Source organism: Antechinus flavipes, chromosome 2, assembly GCF_016432865.1.
Source record: "Antechinus flavipes isolate AdamAnt ecotype Samford, QLD, Australia chromosome 2, AdamAnt_v2, whole genome shotgun sequence".
In the NCBI taxonomy this organism is placed as follows: Eukaryota; Metazoa; Chordata; class Mammalia; order Dasyuromorphia; family Dasyuridae; genus Antechinus; species Antechinus flavipes.
Window position 1 is genome coordinate 213,764,856 of NC_067399.1, and position 18,086 is coordinate 213,782,941.

At 34.3% G+C, this 18,086-nt stretch overlaps 1 protein-coding gene across 4 annotated transcripts in view; it reads right to left on the reverse strand.

The window, feature by feature from the left end:
• The window catches only part of HEATR5B (HEAT repeat containing 5B), a 138,342-nt gene that overhangs the window by 100,721 nt on the left and 19,535 nt on the right, over window positions 1-18,086 (reverse strand). For all 4 annotated transcript variants that reach the window (XM_051976147.1, XM_051976146.1, XM_051976145.1 and 1 more), the window contains 5 exons: window positions 13,112-13,283; window positions 12,133-12,290; window positions 8,709-8,958; window positions 7,286-7,441; window positions 191-441 (listed from right to left, as the gene is read on the reverse strand). In XM_051976147.1, the coding sequence (XP_051832107.1) occupies window positions 191-441; window positions 7,286-7,441; window positions 8,709-8,958; window positions 12,133-12,290; window positions 13,112-13,283 (987 nt within the window). The remainder of the gene's footprint in view (window positions 1-190; window positions 442-7,285; window positions 7,442-8,708; window positions 8,959-12,132; window positions 12,291-13,111; window positions 13,284-18,086) is intronic.

Consider the following 18,086-nt stretch of genomic DNA (forward strand, 5'->3'; position numbering starts at 1 on the left):
GAAAAACCACAATGAAATGAAGGAACCATGAAAGATTGAAGTTTCTTATGAACTAAGGATAGTTTTTGGTATTTTTAATTTTTTAACAGTCATCACTGTTATAATATTTTAGTGTAATCTAGTATCATGAATAGTAGATGCTTAACAAATATTTATGGTTACAGACTTATCTATATAATCTACATTTTACCTTTCCTTTGGCATGAGGGATACCTAAAGGGCACTGATGTACTCCACCTAATAAAGCAGCCATTGCAAAACTGTAACCACTAACAGCTTCAGGAGAGGTCTTCAAATTATTGAGCCTTTCTGCACATCTGTCTAGAAATGGGGTCAATTGGAAAGGCAAGGCCACAGCTACACAACGCAAACACCATGCTGCAGCAAGTCGGGCAGCCATACTAGGATGCAGAAGCACTGATGTTACAGTTTCCAAAAGACCTGAAGGGAAAAAAAAACATGAATGAGATGGAGTGAGATCTCTCAGACAGTTGTGAAAATTGAGTAAGGCTTCACCTATCTCAAAGTTGGTGTAGGCCTGAACCAACACCCATTAGGATAGATTTACCTCTCCTTCCTGCTATTTTCCCATGATATCATTTGGGTACCTAAACCAAAAATGGATGATTATATTATTATTAGCCAAACTCAATTTCCTGGGATAGTTCCTGCGTTTAGAATAAAACACCAATTCTTTCAGCCAGTGAGGATTAGGGTCACTGGTGGAAGGGATTTTTTTTTTTTTTTTTTGCATTAGGGACTATTTAATCTGTTGTCCTGTCTCTATAAGATGCCTCCTCTCTTTGATTGCTTCTTTGACTGGAATGATGCCCGCTTCTTGCAAGAATGTAAAATAAAACTTGTTTTTGCTCCTAGAGGTATCTACAGCTATTTTTTATATGGTGGTCTCTCATTTCTCTGTCTGAGCCACACAATTTTAGGGCCTCATTCAAGATCATGTGACCTGGTGAGTGGTAAAACTCTCAAGATGCTAGTGGTAGAGCACCCTGCCCTATTTTAGGCAGCCCGCAAGCCTCTTGGATTTCTCCTTGCTCTCCAAGGTAAAGTGGCCTGAAGTGGAGAGACTTAGAATAAAGAGAAAGTAAGAAGCACCATGGCAAAAAAAAAAAAAAAATCCAACTGGTCAGTATAAGGACAAAGCAGTCAGACAATTTGTGTGCACTCAACCCAGGGGTAAGCCCTGAAAGCTCCTTGAGTCAAGAGTTATAGACTCTGCAATGGTGCTCCGGAGAATCACCAACCCCATCATGACTGGGCATGTGGAACTTAGATTCCATTCAAATTAAGATGGGGCTTGGCTCACTTGAAGCCACCCTCCATGGAGAATGATAAAGAAATACCAGTAGATAGTCATTTGGGAAATAAGTAAATGGAACAATTTGACAACATATAAGGGAAAAAAACAAGAAAAAGATAAGATATTGCTGTTTTGTCTGGGACAACAAAAATATTGGTAGAGGCATTATTTGGCCTAAATATGGCTCCCCTGAAGACTGGGTGTGCCAAAGACTAAATTTGTATGTTAATAGTAAAGAATCTATTAATCCAGAGGAGTTAGTATATTTCGGACTACGGCTTTCTGGGCCTAAATAATGTTAAGTAAGGATAAAAGTGAAAGGGGCATGTAGAAAAAGAGGCAGCTCCAAAGACACAGCAATGGGACACACTCTTATCTCTCCCTCCTCCATAATATCTCTACTCTAGGAAGCCATGACCTTCAGGTCTAAAAAGGAAGGAGAGGAATTGATTCAATTAACCCCTCCCAGTTATATAGCCTCCCCCTCTGTCCTTACCCCCCCCCCCCCCAGGGGCTATATGTTCCACTGCAGAAGGAATTGGAGCAAATTCAAAGGGATATCCAAAATTACCCCTTTCACATTCCAAGATCTTGAATACTAAATTGTACTCTTTAAGAGAGGTTTCTTGGCTCAGGGGAGTATAGGATATGTGAATGCTTCCCTGAGTACCACAGAAATCAAGAACTTTAAGAAGGAAATGAGGCCCTTAATAGCAGATTCTCCTGGGCTAGCAGAACAATTTGACTAACTCCTGGGCTCTAATCTTTTTACCTGGAAAGAACATATTTATTTTGAATGCTTTCTTCTCACAAGAGGAGAGGGGACTAATTAGAGAAGCAGCTTTGAAGGAGTGGGACAGAAGATACCCTTCAGCTGCAGGAGTAGTCCTGGCTGACCAGAAATATCCTTTAGTAGATCCGAATTGGGATCACCATAACTGGTGTACATTGGAGAAGTATGAGGGTTATTAGAAAATTGATAATTAAAGGAATTCAAAATGCAGTACCAAAGGCACAGAACATGAAAAAGGCCTTTGGGGTGAGGAAAGATGAATTACTAGGTGAACATGTGAACAGATTAAAAGATAGCATGAAGAGGGACTCCTGTTGACCCAGGAGTAGAAGATACCTTGAAACTGCACTTTGTGAGATATTAAAGAAGGAAAGGAACTGATATCTGCCAAAATGTTTGTGGTAGCCTTTTCTGTAGTGGCTAGAAACTGGAAATTGCATGGATGCCCATTAATTGGAGAATGATTGAGTAAATTGTGGTATATGAATGTTACGGAATATTATTGTTCTGTAAGAAATGACCAGCAGGATAAATACAGAGAAGCTTGGAGAGACTTACATGAACTGATGCTAAGTGAAATGAGAAGAACCAGGAAATCATTATACACTTCAACAACAATACTGTATGAGGATGTATACATTCACTTTTTGAAAGTGGATATCTTCAACAAAGAGAAGACCCAATTCAATTCCAATTGATCAATGATGGACAGAATCAGCTATATCCAGAGAAGGAACACTGGGAAATGAATGTGGACTTCTTGCATTTTTGTTTTTCTTCCCAGGTTATTTTTACCTTCTGAATCTGATTTTTCTTGGGCAACAAGAGAAATGTACGGATCTCCATACATATATTGTATCTAAGATATACTTAACAGAAGTGAATGCAAGGGTCAATGTTGAAAAATTACCCGTGCATATCATATGTTCTGTCAATAAAAAGCTATAATTTAAAAAAAAGAAAGAAAGAAATTGCACTTTGTGATCAGTGCATAGTCAGATATCAGTATGAAGTTACAGAAATTAGAAGGATGGAATAATCCTTTCCAATCTATTGGAAGAAGTCACCAAGGTGTATATTAGGAGAGATGAGAAACAAAATCAGAAAGCAAAAAGTTTAGTCCAAATGGTACAGGGAATTGCAAAGAATGTAGAAAAACAAAAGAACAAGGCCCCAAGAAGAGGAGACAGGGATATTGAGATAGGAATATGAGCCCCACTGTCTCTGCTAGCAGAAAGCCTTTGAAATGTTAGGAATGTCAAAAAGAAGGACATATTAAAAAAAAAAGAAAGACATATAGTAAAAGACTGTGCCCAATGGAGAAGGGAACAGCAGATATATTTCCTTGTTGAACTTGATGAAGATTAGGGAAGTCAGGGGTTCTTGAAAGATTCCCATGCAGAACCCTTGATAAATTTAAGGGTGGGCCCCACTAGGAAGCAATTGGGTTTTTAATAGACAACAGGGCATAAAGATCCTCAGTGACCTGTTTGTCTGAGGGTGTTAGATTGTATAAAGAGACGCTGGTGATTTCTGGGATTAAAGAAAAAAATTTTCTCGTACCTATAACCATGCCCTATAAAATTTATATGGGAAAAGGGGAAATACTGGGTAGATTTTTGGTCATCATAGAGGCAGAAGTAAACTTGCTGGGGAGAGATTTGATAACTAAATTAGAAAATTGCACAGGAGACTTCCATCCAGTAATGAGAATTCGGGTGTTGCAGTATGTGGGTGATCTATTGGTAGTGGGGGACAAAAGGAAACACATCAGCAGTTTTACCATCAATTTATTAAACTTCTTGAGAGAACTGGGGTTTAGAGTATCAAAAAAGAAATTACCGAGGAAAGTCCAAATTCTAGTATGAAAGATCAAGAAAGTGATCAAAAGTTTGAAGACTTAAGACATTGTTAATTTCACCACCTTGGAACCTTGCCTCTACCCATCTTGGAACCCTCTCTCCATCTCGGGTCCTACCAGGTGGAGGGTCAGGTGATACTGACTTCAGACACTGAAATTTGGATCCAGGAATGATGCTGGACACACCATACCAGAATAAAAGAACCTGTAGCACCATCTTTATTGGAGTAGACAGTCGAAGATAAAGGAGACCTCAAATTACATTTGAAGAGGGGGTCTCTACTGAATGGCAGCACAATTTCTGAATCCAGTGTATTGTAATTGTCTTATTACTCTTTCTTTTTCTTACATTAACCACTTTAGGCCTCTTTGCCTGTTTGGGAGCTAATATATTTTCCTCTGGGAACTCCACCTTAACCTCACACTATAATAATAGTTGGACCTCATGGGGCTTTCCCTGGGCTTTGGGTTAACTTGTTTTCCCATGACGGTTATGGTAGCTATAGAGGCCAGACCTTTACCTCCCAGAGATGAAAACCAGTTCCTTCTGCTCATGCAGAATATAGGAAGGACTTTTAACTTGTCAAATTGTTGCACCTGTGTTGACCCCAACAATTGAATCAATGGCTACGGTCTTAAGGATTCAGCTATATGATGATCTGGAAAGAGGGAAATGGAGTCTAGATACCTCCATTACCCAGATTGGAGATGCTCATGTTCCTGTACATATCTGGACCTCACCATTCAATACTTCTTGGTGATTCTGGTTTGGGGGAAGCTGGTAGAAGCAGCTTCTTTGGTTTGGCCTTACAAGTGCTTAGTGGTATTATATTACTCCCTATCTGCCTACCTTGTTTAATCTAATTGCTTATTAGAATAGTCCAAAATGCATTATCTAGAATGATTAGGTTGGAAGGAAAAGCTGAAGGGTCTGTAAGATTAATGATTTTAAAAAAGGACAAAAATGGGAGCCACTGGCCCAAGAAGACCAACAGGAGCCAGAAGGAGATGGGGAATTAAATAAAGAATGTGAAATTATGTTACAAAAATTTGAAGAGATCTCAGTGGACAAATCAGAATGGGGACTGAATGAGATGAAGTGAGATCTTTCAGACAGTTGTGAAAATTGAGTAAAGGTTCACCAATCCCAAAGTTGGTGTAGGCCTGAACCAATGCCCATTACAATATATCTACCTCCCCTTTCTGCTATTTTTCCATTACATCATTTGCTTGGTACCCTATGGTAAACTATACTCTTATTGGCCAAAGTTCAATTTCCAGGGATACTTCTTGCATTTAGAATGTAAGACCCATTCCTTCAGCTGAAAAGGAACAGTGGTGGGAGAGATTTTTTTTGCTTTAGGGACTATTTAACCTGCTGTCCTGCCTCTATAAGGGGCCTTCTCCATTGAATTGCTTGTTTTATTGGAGTGAGGACCACTTCTTACCAAGAATGTGTAATAAACCTTTGTTTTGCTCCTAGAGATATCTCCAGCTATTTTATTATATGGTGGTTACTCCTCAATCTGAGCCACACAACCACAAAGCTGTATTGTTTTAAAAGGCAAAAAAACCATTCCACCAAAGAATATAACACAATAACAAAAATCAAAATAATTAGTTGTTCCAGAGATACTTTTATAACTAGTCAAAGAATATATTTAATCAACTGTTTTTTTAAACAATAATATACTTTAATGGAAACTTCTGAAACACAAAATACTAGCTACAGTTATATCTACTAAAATATTGGTTGATTGAGAACTAAACGTGAATATTCAACATTTTCAATGATTTATCCTGAAAAGAGTATTCATATATTGGGAATACCAGAATCAAATATAATGATAACATTTCAAATTAATCTCCTAATCCTTTAAATATAATTTTGAGCTGAGTCTAAATCCTGCCTCTTTTATTTACTAATTATATAACTGTGGAAAAAGTCCCTTCACTACTTCTAATCTCAGCTTCTTCTTCTATAAAATGCAACAGGTATATCTAATGATCCCTATCCAGCTTTAAATATATGAAGATCCAGCTATGATTCCTTTCATTTCTTATCTCCTTTTCAAGCAGATGGATAATATGTCTTATTTAAATAGATAAGTTTTAAATGAAATTAAAAGAATAGAAACACGTCATCAAACACTAAGCTTCTCTTTCCTAATGATCTTGGCTTTGACCTCTTTAACAGAAAAGAAAAGAAGAAGAACCTTGCCTAAGTAAGGCAAGGTAAGCAGTGCTCTCAGGAATTAACCCAGAATTCTCATGAATTAGAGTCAATCAGAAGAGAATAAAACCTATACAAAGAAAATACCAAAATAATAATAGCATGATAAATAACTGAAAATAGATAATGATTTGAATTAGAACTGAATTAGAGGGAAATGAGTGGTTTAGACTGAATTTTAGTTGTATTGGTGTTTTAGTGACCCCAAGTCACTGCATGTAAAGCTATTCATTCAGTAACTGTATATTCAATCACTTATTATGTAAAAGGCATTATTGGGCTCAGTGGAGAAACTAAAATACAGTTTCTTGTCCTCAGGGAATTTATAGTTCCACATATAGATAGCAAATTTAACAATCTTGTAAGAAGTTTTGTTACATCTGGTTACATACCCTATCAATAACTATCATTTGTAAAATTTGTCTAGAAGCAGAATAATACATTAAAGACAACTATAAAATTGAACATTTAAGGGAAGAAAAAACCCTGTGTGGAAGTACCTGTAGTTCTGAATTCTTTTTATAAGAAAACTTTCTCCATATCTGTCTAACACTGTTTTTCTTTAAAAAAAAACAAACATTTTTATTTTAAACTTAAATGCAAAATAAGAAAACAAACAAAATAAAACCCCATTATCATATGCACAGCAGAATATGAGAGGGCTGAAAATATAAAGCAATAAATTTCCATTTGAAGAAAATTTATATAATAAATACTACACAATGTGTTCAGATTTATCCATATTTTCATTGCTTCCTTATAAATTTTCTTTTGTTCTCTACTGTATACTTTTAAATTTACTCTTTTTCCCCCTTTTCTCACAAGATTACAATGCACACACACACACACACACACACACACACACACACACACAAACACATATTAGATTATATGTCTAATCATCTTTACTATCATTTTAAATTACTTTCTAGTACAGCTTAATTCACAGCTCCAGTAAAATACTATTATGTCTGAAAAAGATTGTTAATTAAACAAAAGACCATTTAGTCAAATATTAGTTGCATTATTAAAAGTTGTTCCCAATTCTTAAAGATTTTTACATGCAAATCAGGTACATACCTATAGATGCTTCCTGAATAAGAGGAGATGCAGTGGCATTTAAGCTTTGGACTAAGCTTCCAAGTTCCTGCAGAGCACACACCATCACATGCTGACTTGCTGCTATGTCAGCAGCTCCAGATTTATTTTCACTACTTGTATCATTGACAACTGCTTCTGGAGAAACAAAACAATATCAGATACTTAGTATAAGCAAATTAAAATTCTCACTTAAGTTTTCTTTATTCCATTTATTTTTAAAATAATATATGTTTAATGGCTACAAATCAAGTTTTTTAATCCTAATTTCTCAGGTATCAGTACCAATGTAATTGAATATTAAATGTTTTAAAGGAGTCATATGATTGTAGCATTCAATGAATTTGTACATCTATAAAATACATCAAATATACCAACATCCTAGAATCATTTTTCTCCTCACATGTCTAGGTCAATAACACTTACAGTGAAAATAACTCTGAAGTTCCCATCTAGACTCATTCATATTCAAAGAGCCACTAGTCTTGTTTAACATTAAATGTTGTGCAACAAAAAATCAAATAATTTGTTTTAATTCTCAGCCAAAGCTAAAAAATTCTTAATAAAGAAAGTTCATGATCCCCATGATAACTATAAAGAGAGAATATTTTTCTAGACATGATATCTAACCTGTAGATAGGTATAATTAATGAAAACCAAAGAGAAGTAGAATACAAGGATGATCTTTAAGTTAACTAAAGTTTTATGCCTCAACACAAAACTTTATCTCTAAGTATACCACAAGATACAATACATTGGCTAATTTAATTTTCCAACTTCCTACTGTTTAATTAAATTTGGGTTAACAAGGTTCCAAAATGTGGTAAAAATAAGGTGAAAATAATTAACTACAAGATTTTTTTCATCCTTAGAGTTTTGTTTCACTTTGGAGAATACACAAATTCAGTTTTCATCAAACTTTCAATACAGAACAAATTATCAACTAAATAACTCTAAACTAAAACTTCACTAGTATCTCATTAATTCATAATTCATGATCATTCAAGAAGATAGGCCTGAATTTAGTTTTCTTCATAAAAACAAATTTGTTTGCTAATAAACAAGATCATGGGCAGATAATTAAATTATTTAGAAACAAATTTTCAAGCAATTTAGAAATATTTGAAGAATCTGTGATTAAGGTAACCGTGATAAACATTACCTCCTTAGGAGCATCAGATATTAAAGAGGCTCCAAAATCAGAGGACTTTGGTTTAAATCCTGCCTCTTTTGTGATCTTAGGCAAGTTATACAAACACTTCCTTCATTCTCAGTTTCTTCACATGAGGATAATGGAATTAAATAGCCTCCGTGGTCCCTTCACAGTGTATAAAAATGATTTGTGATTCTATATATTATTAATTTCCAAAATTTGTTTTCAAAGTGAAAGAAAAATAATCCTCACCCACTGCTTTCATTTGTTTTCCAATGGCTTGACAGATTTCTTTGGCAGCTGCAATCTGAGCTTTTTCCCCAAGCAAACTACCTACAGTAGCTCTGAGGATAAAGGAGACACATCTTCTTGAGTACACAGCTTCTACATGTGTTTGAGTGGCCCGAGGGTGTGAAACCAGATCAAGTACATGGGATAAGAATGTAGCAAAGCTGCGTTCTAACCACTGACCACCTAATGTTGTAACAAAAACAACATATGCCTGCAAGCAAAATAAAATGTAATTTAAAACCTAAAACAAATTACACTTACAAATAAAACAACTTTAAAAAATAAAGCCCAAATCCACTTTATAAGAGAATATAAATGGTAAAAAAAAAAAAGAAAAGAAAAAGAAAAAGAAAAGAAAAAACACTTACATTTTAAAATGGAGAAGATGAAATATGGCTGTAAAACAACAAAACTCTGCTTCTCTAATATCCAAAAGGTAGAGGCTAAAATTTTATAAAATATTCATTTTCACTTATTCCAAATGCATAGACTGATGAAAGGATTATGACTCAATCGTCACAAACCCCCTTTAGTGTCTACTAAAGCCAGGGAAAATGTATCTTGAAGTTGATCAATGGCTTTAAATTTTTTAATTTTTTAATAAAGCAAGCAAGCATTTATTAAATGTCTACTTTGTGAAAAGCAAAAAGTGAAAGAGTTCCTGATCCTAAGAAATTAGCATCTAATGCAGGAAAAAATACACTTATAATAGACAAATCAATAAAAAGTAGTTTGAGAAAAGAGTTAAAAGATTTAGCAGCCAAGGGATTAGAAAAGAGGTCAGGTAAAAGGTAGCACTCAATTCTGGAAATCCAAAGATTTCCAGATATACAGATGAAGGAGTCCAATCTATACATAAGAGAATACCAAGTACAAAGTCAGAGAAATGGGAGATAAAATACTGAGTGTACATGGAAGACCAAGTGGATTAGTATGGCTAGATTGCATAGTGAATGAAAGCTTTCTGAAAGGCCTGGGAAGATAGGAAGAAATAAAATGTAGAGAGATTTAAATGGCAAACAGGATTGTTGTTGTTGTTGTTGTTGTTGTTGTTTGTGGAAAGTGACACTGTCAGACATTCACTTTTAAGAAATTAACTCTGATTCAACCATTCTTGAGAGCAATTTGGAACTATGCCCAAAGGGCTATCAACCTGTGCATACCCTTTGATCCAGCAGTGTCTCTATTAGGTCTATATCCCAAAAAGATCATAAAAAAGGGAAAAGGACCCACATATATAAAAATATTTGTAGGAACCCTTTTTGTAGGGGCAAGAAACTGAAAAGTGAGTGGATGCTCATCAGTTGGGAATTGGCTGAATAAGTTATGGCACATGAATATCATGGAATATTATTGTTCTGTAAGAAACAATCAAAAGGATGATTTCAGAAAAGCCTGGGGAGACATACATGAACTGATGCTAAGTGAAGTGAGTAGAACCAAGAGAACATTGTACATAGCAACAATAATATGTGATGATCAAGTGTGATGGACTTGGCTCTATTCAACAATGAAGTACTTCAGGCTAATTCCAATAGACTTATGATGGAGAGTCATCTGCTTGCTTGTTTTTTCTTTCTCATTTTTTTTCCCTTTTTGATCTGATTTTTCTTGTGCAGCATAATAAATGTGGAAATATGTTTAGAAGAATTGCACATATTTAACCTATATTGGATTACTTGCTATCTAGGAGAGGGAGGGAAAGCAGAGAAAAAATTGGAACAGAAGGTTTTACAAGAGTCAATGTTGAAAATTATTTTTCTGTGTATTTTGAAAATAAAAAGCTATTATTAAAAAGAAAAAAGAAAAAATTAACTGATGGTTATGTGGAAGATAAATTAGAATAGTAAAAAGACTGAGATCAATTAGGGAGCTATTGTAATAGTTCAGGAAAGATATAAAGAGAACCTAAATTATGGTGTCAGTTTTGTGAGTATTGAGGAGATAGATTATGAAACAGAGAGAAACAAACAGCAAGATTTGGCAAATGGTCTCAGATATGCTGGATGAATGAGAGTAAGGAATGGAGGATGAGATTAAGATTGTGAAACTAGACAGATGAAAGAACATTAGTTCCTTTGAAAGTAATAGAATAATTCAGAAGAAGGGTGAATATGAAATCTATTTCAGGCATGTTGAGTTTGAGATGACTATGAGACATCCATTTCAAAATGTCTGATAAGCAGTCGGTAATGTGATAACCATCACTTTTATTTATTTATTTTAATTAAATCTTTTTATTTTCAAAATATATGCATGGATAATTTTCAACAATCTCCCTTGTAAAACCTTGAGTTCCAAATTTTTCCTCTCTTTTCCCCTACCCTCTCCCTTAGACAGCAAGTAATCTAATATGTTAAATATATGAATTTCTTCTATATATATTTCCACAAATACCATGCTGCACAAGAAAAATCAGATAAAAACGGGAAAAAAATGAAAAAGAAAAAAATGCAAGCAAACAATAAAAAGAATGAAAATACTATTTTGTGATCCACATTCAGTCCCCAAAGTCTTCTTTCTGGATGTAGATGACTCTCTCCATTATAAGAACTCTCTCTGGGAGCAGATGACCTTCTTCATCAAAAGACCATTAGAACTGGCCTGAATCATATCATTGCTGAAGAAAGCCAAGTCTATCAGAATAGATTATCGTATAATTTTGTTGTTGTCATGTATAATGATCTCGTGGTTTTACTCATTTCACTTAGCATGAGTTCATACAAGTCTCTCCAAGCCTTTCTGAAATCAGCCTGCTGGTCATTTCTTACAGATCAATAATATTCCATATTCCATTCATATACCATAACTTATTTAGCCATTCTCCAACTGATGGGCATCCACTCAGTTTCCAGTTTCTTGCCACTATAAAAAGGGCTGCCACAAACATTTTTCTACATGTGGGTCCCTTTCCCTCCTTTATGATCTCTTTTAATACAAGCCCAGTGGAAACACTGCTGGATCAAAGGATATGCACAGGATAAACATCACTTTTAAATAACTTTCTAAACACATGAGAATTTTTTTATTTTAATTAAAATTTTTTCTTTGAATATTTATGCCTTTATTAGCATAATTTGAGTTAAAGGTAACCAAAAGGTTTGTATAATCGTTAAAATGCCAACCTCCAAATGAATAGCACAAGTAGATACATATTTATGCAATATATGAATAATTATATGTATGTATGTATCAACATACTATTTAAGAGAATGCATGAGACTAAAAAAAGCATATATTATAGAAATCAAGGTAAAACATTAAAGTAATATTCCACATATAAAGTTACAAATGACTATGTATTTGCTATTATTTGGCAGATGACTTTATAAAATTTATGAAATAAAAAAAAACAACGACTATTTTTACATAGGCTATTACAAACCTGTGTAACTCCAACTCTTACTTCACGATTAACTGACCCACCAACTTTTAGCATTTCTCCACCGCTCTTTAAGAATCCAGACCCTCCTCGCAGAAATCCTGTGGCCATGAGCTCTAAGACTTCATCTAAAGTGGCTCTTTTCACATTCTGGCGCATTACTTTTAGAAAAAAATAGGATAAATTTGTAGCTATACACAAAATATTAATTTATACATATGATACAATCAGCCATTAAAGAAGAAGGTGAAAGAAAAGAAGGTGAAGACTTTTTAAAGTCCTATAAGTATCTCTACTTCAATCACCTATTTAATAGGAAATTATAGGTGGAATTTTTCATATTTTAAGATAAAACAACTTGAGAACTTAACAAGCACATACTATATGTCTGGCACTGGGAGAATATGAAAAAAGTTACAATATTGATATTATGTTCAGATCACAATCTAACTAAAAGGCAGGTAAGTAGCACAATAAGTAGAGGGCCTGGAGTCAGAAAGACTCAATTCCATAAGTTCAAATCTGGTCCAAATACATACTAGGTGTATGATCCTAGACAAGTCACTTAACTCAGGTTGCTTCTGTTTTCTCATCAAATGAGCTGGAGCAGGAAATGGAAAACTAGTACAGTTTCTCGGCCAAAAAAAACTTAAATGGAGTCACAAAAGAGCTAGACACAACTGAAAATGACTAAATAAGAATAAATTTGTCAGTTTTAAATTTTTTACTGAAACTTAATCCACTACATAACGAATTTGGGAAAATATGCTAAATATCTGTGAATAATATCTTTTGGTCTAAAATAAAGGCAAAGTTTTCATAGACTTTAAATTTTTATACTTTAAAATTTTACACATTAATTAGATTAATTCAGAAATTACAAAAGTTATTAGTTTAAGAGCTGTCATGGAAAAATATTAAAAACATATAAAACAAAATATAGGCATATGACGTTAAACATATAATAATGATAATTCAGTACCCGTTGCCTGTTTAGGCATCAATGCGGTAGCCATGACTGTTCCCAAGAGTTTTGCCACTGCCACTCGAACCCCATAATTTGAGCTTTCCAAAGCCTTAAAAGATAATGTGGCTATATTTTCTAATTCAGCTGTCCACATAAATACAGCTTCATTTTGTAGTTCTAGCAGACACTGTAAGGTTAAAAAAAATTAACATTAAATTAATTTCAAAAAGGTTTTAGATATATATAAGATCTAAACTGATGTAAAGATAAATGTTATTTGATGTAATACTGTAAAAAAAGAAATGGAATTTAAAGTAGTAGAATTAATACTAGAACAATAACTAGAAAAGTCACACTATTTTTTCAACTTTATAAAAATGTATTAAGTACCTTGTATGAGTCTGGCATTGTGGGGAATATGAAAATATAAGATATAAGATATAGATATTATGCTCACAAAGGTCACAATCTAGCTAAGGAGGTTCACACACATGCATACATAAAATAATTCAGAAACAATAAAACAGTATATGATCACATATCAGTTCACTGATTAGTTCAAACATTTATTTTCTATCAAGATAGTGAGCCTACAATAGAAAAAATAATATGTTTAATTTATACTTAATATCATCATAATGCATAAATCCATACATTACAAATGTATATACACTTGTACAATATATACAAGTATAATCTAACTATCTTTTCAAAGGTTCACAAGCCCAACAGAAAAGCTAGAAAAATCTATGACAATTTAAATGGATAAACTAGGAAAAAAGTGAGAGTGAGAAAGATTTCATTTTTTAACCATTTTTAATTATTATGAACTTAAACACCAAAAAATGAGCATTTACATATATCACATTAAAAAATATGAAATCATAAATCTCTAATTCATGCCACTTTTTTCCCCCTAAAAAGTAAATAACAAGGACAAAGTCAAATGAAAGACAGCAACTCAGGCAAATGCTCCCAACATTCCCCTACCAAGAACTTTAAAGTAATGCCTCAAATCGAATTGTAGAAGGACAGTGCTAACAAAAGACCAGAGTGAGCAATTTTTCCAGTCTAGAACAATTTAGATGGTCAGCAGAACTCTGTACCACCAGGATGGAAGTTAGGCAGGAATGGACACAGAGGCAACACCAACAGTGAGCTTTGGAAGTGGGTATGATAGCAGCAACAGCATTTTCCAGACAAGAGATAGATAATAAGAGGGTCAGACAACTCGTCAGAAGAGATTTGGGGGACTCCTTGTTAGTACTGGCTACAGTCGTGCTATTTTGCAACTCATCACCCATAGGCAAAGTAGAGAGGAACACTTCTGGTCTATTATAATCAAGGCAGAGAGAAGCATAAGCACCTGCAACTTCAGAGAGCAGGGGATCTGTTCACAAGTCCAGAGTCAAGAGAAGCTTTAGTGCTTATGGCTGAACTTTTCTATACATTTTTAAAACATTTTAAGGCTTGGGCTTTTTTTTTTTGCATACAATTGAAAACCTTTTTTTTTTTTAATTTATTTTATAATAACTTTTTATTGACAGAATCCATGCCAGGGTAATTTTTTATAACATTATCCCTTGCACTCACGTCTATTCCGATTTTTTCCCTCCCTCCCTCCACCCCCTTCCCTTGATGGCAAGCAGTCCTATATATGTTAAATATGTTGCAGTATATCCTAGATACAATATATATATGCAAAACCGAACAGTTCTCTTGTTGCACAGGGAGAATTGCATTCAGAAGGTAAAAATAACCCGGGAAGAAAAACAAAAATGCTAATAGTTTACATTCATTTCCCAGTGTTCTTTCTTTGGGTGTAGCTGCTTCTGTCCATCATTGATCAATTGAAACTGAGTTAGGCAATCTGGAATTATGCCCAAAAAGTTACCAAATTGTGCATACCCTTTGATCCAGCAGTGTTTCTATTGGGCTTATATCCCAAAGAAATACTAAAGAAGGGAAAGGAACCTGTATGTGCTAAAATGTTTGTGGCAGCCCTGTTTGTAGTGGCTAGAAACTGGAAATTGAATGGATGCCCATCAATTGGAGAATGGCTGGGTAAATTGTGGTATATGAATGTTATGGAATATTATTGTTCTGTAAGAAATGACCAGCAGGATGAATACAGAGAGGCTTGGAGAGACTTACATGAACTGATGCTAAGTGAAATGAGCAGAACCAGGAGATCACTTTACACTTCGACAACGATATTGTATGAGGATGTATTCTGATGGAAGTGGATTTCTTTGACAAAGACTCAATTTCAATTGATAAATGATGGACAGAAGCAGCTACACCCAAAGAAAGAACACTGGAAAATGAATGTGAACTATTTGCATTTTTGTTTTTCTTTCCAAGTTGTTTTTTACCTTCTGAATCCAATTCTCCCTGTGCAATAAGAGAAATGCTCGGGATATACTGCAACATATTTAACATATATAGGACTGCTTGCCATCTAGGGGAGGGGGTGGAGGGAGGGAGGGGAAAAATCAGAACAGAAGCGAGTGTAAGGGATAATGTTGAAAAAAAATTACCCTGGCATGGATTCTGTCAATATAAAGTTATTATAAAATAAAATAAAATATTAAAAAAAAAAAAAGAAACTGAGTTAGGTCTCTTTGTCAAAGAAATCCACTTTCATCAGAATACATCTTCATATAGTATCGTTATTGAGGTATATAATGATCTCCTGATTCTGCTCATTTCACTTACATGAACTGATGTTCATGTAAGTCTCTCCAAGCCTCTCTGTATTCATCTTGCTGGTCATTTCTTACAGAACAATAATATTCCATAACATTCATAAACCACAATTTACCCAGCCATTCTCCAATTGATGGGCAGCCATTCAATTTCCATTTTCTAGCCACTACAAACAGGGCTCCCACAAACATTTTCACACATACAAGTCCCTTTCCCTTCTTTAGTATTTCTTTGGGATATAAGCCCAGTAGTATCACTGCTGGATCAAAGAGTATGCACAGTTTGATAACTTTTGGGGCATAATTCCAGATTGCTCTCCAGAATGGTTGGATTCGTTCACAACTCCACCAACAATGCATCAGTGTCCCCATTTTCCAGCATCCCCTCCAACATTCATCATTATTTTTTCCTGTCATCTTAGCCAATCTGACAGGTGTGTAGTGGTATCTCAGTTGTCTTAATTTGCATTTCTCTGATCAATAGTGATTTGGAACACTCTTTCATATGAGTGGTAATAGTTTCAATTTCATCATCTGAAAATTGTCTGTTCATATTCTTTGACCATTTATCAATTGGAGGATGGCTTGATTTCTTATAAATTTGAGTCAATTCTTTATATATTTTGGAAATGAGGACTTTGTCAGAACCTTTAACTGTGAAGATGTTTTCCCAGTTTGTTGCTTCCCTTCTAATCTTGTTTGCATTAGTTTTGTTTCTACAAAGGCTTTTTAATTTGATATAATCAAAGTTTAATATTTTGTGATCAGTAATAGTCTCTAGTTCATCTTTGGTCACAAATTTCGTTCTCCTCCACAAGTCTGAGAGATAAACTATCCTATGTTCCTCTAATTTATTTATAATCTCGTTCTTTATGCCTAAATCATGGACCCATTTTGATCTTATCTTGGTATACGGTGTTAAGTGTAGGTCCATACAATTGAAAACCTACTCCTTTCTTCCAAATATCCCTGTGTCCCAATTAAAAAAGGTGGGAGAAACCTCTAGTAACAAATAAACATAGTCAGATAAAATGAACAATGGTGGCCATGGCCAAAATAGTGTTTTTTCTTTTCTGGATTTTGAATTCACCACCTCTCTGTTAGAAGTTGGCTAACATGTTTCATTAGGGATCCTCTGGACATGTGGTTTATTATTTTGATCAGTTCTGTAGTTATTAAAAGCTGTTTTACTTTACAATGTTGTCCCTATTTATATTAAACTCATTTCCCTCCTCGTCAATTTTTTTATAAGGATTTTCTAAAATAATCAATTTTCCTCCCTTTCTTTTTAACACACTGGGGTCTTTCTAGGTGTTTTCTCTCTTCTATCAGTGAGTTAAAAATATATCTTGTTCTGCTCCTCTTTATCCTCCCATTCCCTACTATGCATATAGTATATAGTAGACAATTTGAGGTAATAGTAATAAGAAAATTGCAAAAAGGGAACAAAGAAGTCACTTGTAAAACTGTCTCATAAATAAGGGGGAATAGAAGCCACTTTCAAATTTGTTGCTTAAATTAAGTAAGCAGAGAAGTCATTTGCAATTGTTTTAAAAAGTTCCATCCTGAGGGGATATGAGCTAGGCCACAGTGATAACAGCACCTGGTCCCATTAATTGTTTTCAGTCTAAAAACTCCAGGCAAGCTCCTAGTATGGCCAACAAAACGTAAAAAAAAAAAAAAAAAAAAAAAAAAAAAAAAAAAAAAAGGTAAGGCTGATAACTTTAAGACAAATGTTGATATCTAAGATGGTATGGATAAAATTAGCCTATTACCCACTACTAAAATGCTATAAAAGGGGGACCCTAAATCTCTGCCCTTCAAACATTCCTCCTCCTGCTATAGGCCCATGCTTTCCAACTGATCTGAAATCTGATCTATAGTTATATACATGACTCTGGGCTTCTCTGATTTGTACTTTATTACTTGGAATTTGTACTTATCTTTTTCTTGTATTTCTGTTGTTTGGCATATTCACAAGTCAAATAACACCTGGGGTTTTTTCTTTTTAGTTTTTGTTTTCTTTTTCCAGAATGCCTCAAAAGTCTCTTTCACTAAAAGTTTGAACTTTTTCCCCCATACATGATTACACTTCCATTGGCAGAATACTAGATTACTTTGGGTGGCATCTTGGAGCCTTTGATTTTTAGAATATATTATTCCACTTGCCTCTGCAGTTTCTAATTGGCATAAAATACAATCTTGTGTTATTTAGGTTTCCTTTTCTTCATATTTAAGGGAAATTTCTTATTACTAGTCATTTCCAGAATTTGTTTTCATTG